The 4559-nt window shown below is 54.9% G+C and overlaps 1 gene segment (V, D, J or C); it reads left to right on the top strand.

Annotated features, from left to right (window-relative positions):
* Positions 1–852: 852 nt before the first annotated feature.
* LOC121351192 lies at positions 853–4292 on the top strand (the record flags this gene model as incomplete). The annotated part of the segment is given in 4 exon segments: positions 853–903; positions 1104–1137; positions 1629–1913; positions 3963–4292. Coding segments are annotated over 4 exon segments (700 nt in total), but the record flags the coding sequence as incomplete, so codon positions are not given.
* Between the last annotated feature and the right edge of the window lie 267 nt (positions 4293–4559).

Below are 4559 nucleotides of genomic sequence, written 5' to 3'. Positions count from 1 at the left end.
GTTTAAACCCAAAATCCCCAAATTTCACCCCAAAACTGAGCCCAGAGATCAGAAAATTTAAAAAAACCCCCAAAAAAACGGCCCCAAAATTGCCCAAAATCGCCCGAATTCGCCCCAAATCCCCACCTGGCTCCGGCCGCTCTCACCTAGGGGGGGGGAGTGGGCGTGGCCTGGTGACGTCACGGGTGACGTCACTCCCAGACGGGGCGGGGCCAACGGGAAACCGCCGGTTCCTCTTTTGTTGTTTTTTTGTGGTTTTTTGGGGGTTTCGGTTCTCACGGGGGGCGGGGCTGGGGATATGCTAATGAGGGGGGGGTCGCTGAGGGGTGAGCCACGCCCACCGCGGGGTTTTCCCGCCATTTTCCGCCATCTTGGATTCCATTTTTGGGTTTTTTTCCGATTTTTTTGGGGTTTTTTTGGGTGGTTTTTTCCCAGATGTGGGCGTGGCCTATTTATGCTAATTAGGGTGTTTTTCCACGCCCACTCCCCTCAGGGATTTCCCGCCATTTTTTTCACGGGGGTTGTCGGCCATCTTGGATCCGATTTCGGCCATTTTGGAGGCGGCGTCGGCCATTTTGAATGGGATTTTCCGCCATCTTGGATCCGCCATCTTGGGACCCAAGGTCGGCCATCTTGGATCCGCCATTTTGGATCCAATTTCGGCCATCTTGGATCCGGTTTTGACCATTTTGGATCCAATGTCGGCCATCTTGGATCCGCCATTTTGGATCCAATTTCCGCCATCTTGGATCCGGGTTTGACCATTTTGGATCCAATGTCGGCCATCTTGGATCCGCCATTTTGGATCCAATTTCGGCCATCTTGGATCTGGTTTTGACCATTTTGGATCCAATGTCGGCCATCTTGGACCCGCCATTTTGGATCCAATTTCGGCCACCTTGGGTCGGCCATCTTGGATCAAATTTCAGCCATCTTGGATTGGATTTTCAGCCATCTTGAATCAAATTTTAGGGCAAAATTTGGGCTTTTTTTTGGCTGCTTTCCCACCATTTTTCCCCCCGGTGTGGGCGTGGCCTAACCATGCAAATCAACCTCAGACCCCGCCCACTCCCCCAGCCTTTTCCTGCCGCTTTCCCGTGCAGTTTTCGGCCATCTTGGATCCATTTTCGGCCCGGTGTGGGCGTGGCCTAACCATGCAAATCAACCTCAGACCCCGCCCACTCCCCCAGCCTTTTCCTGCCGCTTTCCCGTGCAGTTTTCGGCCATCTTGGATCCATTTTCGGCCATCTTGGATCCATTTTTGGCCATCTTGGATCGGCCATCTTGGATCCAATTTCGGCCATTTTGGGTCCCATTTCGGCCATTTTGGATCCAAATTCGGCCATTTTGGCTCCAATGTCCGCCATTTTGCCTCCGATTTCGGCCATCTTGGATCAGATTTTCGGCCATCTTGGATCCAAATTGGGACCTTTTGGCTCTGATGTCGGCCATCTTGGATCGGCCATTTTGCCTCCGATTTCGGCCATCTTGGATCAGATTTTCGGCCATCTTGGACCGAATTTTAAGGCAAAATTCGGGGTTTTTTGGGCGTTTCTCCTCCGTTTTCGAGCGGGATTTTTTCCCCCCTGGAGTGGGCGTGGCCTAACCATGCAAATCCCCCCCCGCAGACCCCGCCCGCTCCCCCAGCGTCTTCCCGCTCCTCTCCTGCGGCGACTGCGAGGGCCAGGTGAGCTTCGGCTGCCTGGCCGACGGCTTCTTCCCGCAGCCGGCCCAGATCACCTGGGTGGGCGTGGCCTCGGGCGCCGCCCGGAACTTTCCGGAAGTCCAGATGGGCGTCGGCCGCTTCGGGCGGAGCTCCCAGGTGACGCTGAGCGCCGAGGAGGCCAAGAAGGGGAACTTCCGGTGCCAGGTGGAGCACGGGGGGAAGAACGTGGAGCTGGAGATCCCGGATGGTGAGGACACACCTGGGGACACACCTGGGGAAATTTTGGGGACACCTGGGTGGATTTTGGGAATCCGGGATGGATTTTTGGGGCACCTGGATGGATTTTTGGGAATCTGGGATGGATTTTTGGGACACCTGGATGGAATTTTGGGGACACCTGGAGGGGTTTTTGGGACACCTGGGGACACCTGGATGGGATTTTTTGGGTCTATTTTGGTGAATTTTGGGGTCACCTGGATGGGATTTTTTTGGCTCAACCTGGGTGAATTTTTGGGTCACCTGGGTGGAATTTTTGGGTCCATTCTTGGCGAATTTTGGGCTCACCTGTACGGGCTTTTTTGGGTCCATTCCGGCGAATTTCGGGCTCACCTGTACGGGCTTTTTTGGGTCCATTCCGGCGAATTTCGGGCTCACCTGTACGGGCTTTTTTGGGTCCATTCCGGCGAATTTCGGGCTCACCTGTACGGGCTTTTTTGGGTCCATTCCGGCGAATTTCGGGCTCACCTGTACGGGCTTTTTTGGGTCCATTCCGGCGAATTTCGGGCTCACCTGTACGGGCTTTTTTGGGTCCATTCCGGCGAATTTCGGGCTCACCTGTACGGGCTTTTTTGGGTCCATTCCGGCGAATTTCGGGCTCACCTGTACGGGCTTTTTTGGGTCCATTCCGGCGAATTTCGGGCTCACCTGTACGGGCTTTTTTGGGTCCATTCCGGCGAATTTCGGGCTCACCTGTACGGGCTTTTTTGGGTCCATTCCGGCGAATTTCGGGCTCACCTGTACGGGCTTTTTTGGGTCCATTCCGGCGAATTTCGGGCTCACCTGTACGGGCTTTTTTGGGTCCATTCCGGCGAATTTCGGGCTCACCTGTACGGGCTTTTTTGGGTCCATTCCGGCGAATTTCGGGCTCACCTGTACGGGCTTTTTTGGGTCCATTCCGGCGAATTTCGGGCTCACCTGTACGGGCTTTTTTGGGTCCATTCCGGCGAATTTCGGGCTCACCTGTACGGGCTTTTTTGGGTCCATTCCGGCGAATTTCGGGCTCACCTGTACGGGCTTTTTTGGGTCCATTCCGGCGAATTTCGGGCTCACCTGTACGGGCTTTTTTGGGTCCATTCCGGCGAATTTCGGGCTCACCTGTACGGGCTTTTTTGGGTCCATTCCGGCGAATTTCGGGCTCACCTGTACGGGCTTTTTTGGGTCCATTCCGGCGAATTTCGGGCTCACCTGTACGGGCTTTTTTGGGTCCATTCCGGCGAATTTCGGGCTCACCTGTACGGGCTTTTTTGGGTCCATTCCGGCGAATTTCGGGCTCACCTGTACGGGCTTTTTTGGGTCCATTCCGGCGAATTTCGGGCTCACCTGTACGGGCTTTTTTGGGTCCATTCCGGCGAATTTCGGGCTCACCTGTACGGGCTTTTTTGGGTCCATTCCGGCGAATTTCGGGCTCACCTGTACGGGCTTTTTTGGGTCCATTCCGGCGAATTTCGGGCTCACCTGTACGGGCTTTTTTGGGTCCATTCCGGCGAATTTCGGGCTCACCTGTACGGGCTTTTTTGGGTCCATTCCGGCGAATTTCGGGCTCACCTGTACGGGCTTTTTTGGGTCCATTCCGGCGAATTTCGGGCTCACCTGTACGGGCTTTTTTGGGTCCATTCCGGCGAATTTCGGGCTCACCTGTACGGGCTTTTTTGGGTCCATTCCGGCGAATTTCGGGCTCACCTGTACGGGCTTTTTTGGGTCCATTCCGGCGAATTTCGGGCTCACCTGTACGGGCTTTTTTGGGTCCATTCCGGCGAATTTCGGGCTCACCTGTACGGGCTTTTTTGGGTCCATTCCGGCGAATTTCGGGCTCACCTGTACGGGCTTTTTTGGGTCCATTCCGGCGAATTTCGGGCTCACCTGTACGGGCTTTTTTGGGTCCATTCCGGCGAATTTCGGGCTCACCTGTACGGGCTTTTTTGGGTCCATTCCGGCGAATTTCGGGCTCACCTGTACGGGCTTTTTTGGGTCCATTCCGGCGAATTTCGGGCTCACCTGTCCCCACCTGTCCCCGCAGTCTGCCCCGACCACACCCCCGACCTCTCGGTGTCCCTCCTGAGCGACCCCAACCAATCGCACCCCGACGAGCCCGAGGTCCGCCTCCTCTGCCAGGTGCGTGGGCGTGGCGCCGCCGAGGCCCGCCTCACCTGGTTGGTCAACGGTGACGTCACCGAGCTGGGGGAGGAGCCATCCAGCTGCCAGGAGGGCGGGGCCGACCAGGTGACGCTGAGCGGGCGGGCCAACGTCAGCCGGGAATTGTGGGAGCTGGGCGCCACCTTCACCTGCCGGGTGAGCCACGCCCACCTGGCCACGCCCCTGCAGGCCAACATCAGCACCTTCTGTAAATGTGAGTGGGGTTTTGGGGGGTTTCGGGGGGTTTGGATGGAAATTGGGGGGTTTTTTTGGGGGGATTTTGGCGGAATTTGGTGAAATTTCAAGAGATTTTTGGGGGTTTTTCACCAAATTTTCGGGTTTTTTCACCAAATTTTTGGGGTTTTTTAAAAAAAAAATCAAGGAAATTTGAAGAAAATTTGGTATTTTTTAAAAAAACAAGGTTGAGGAAAATTGACGAAATTTAAAATTATTAAAAAAAATCAGGAAATTTAAAAAAAAA

The sequence above is a fragment of the Pyrgilauda ruficollis genome, unplaced genomic scaffold (genome assembly GCF_017590135.1).
Source record: "Pyrgilauda ruficollis isolate IOZ18807 unplaced genomic scaffold, ASM1759013v1 scaffold1613, whole genome shotgun sequence".
Lineage (NCBI taxonomy): Eukaryota > Metazoa > Chordata > Aves > Passeriformes > Passeridae > Pyrgilauda > Pyrgilauda ruficollis.
Note: the sequence above shows the minus strand (reverse complement) of the source record. Positions and strands in the feature narration are given on the sequence as shown.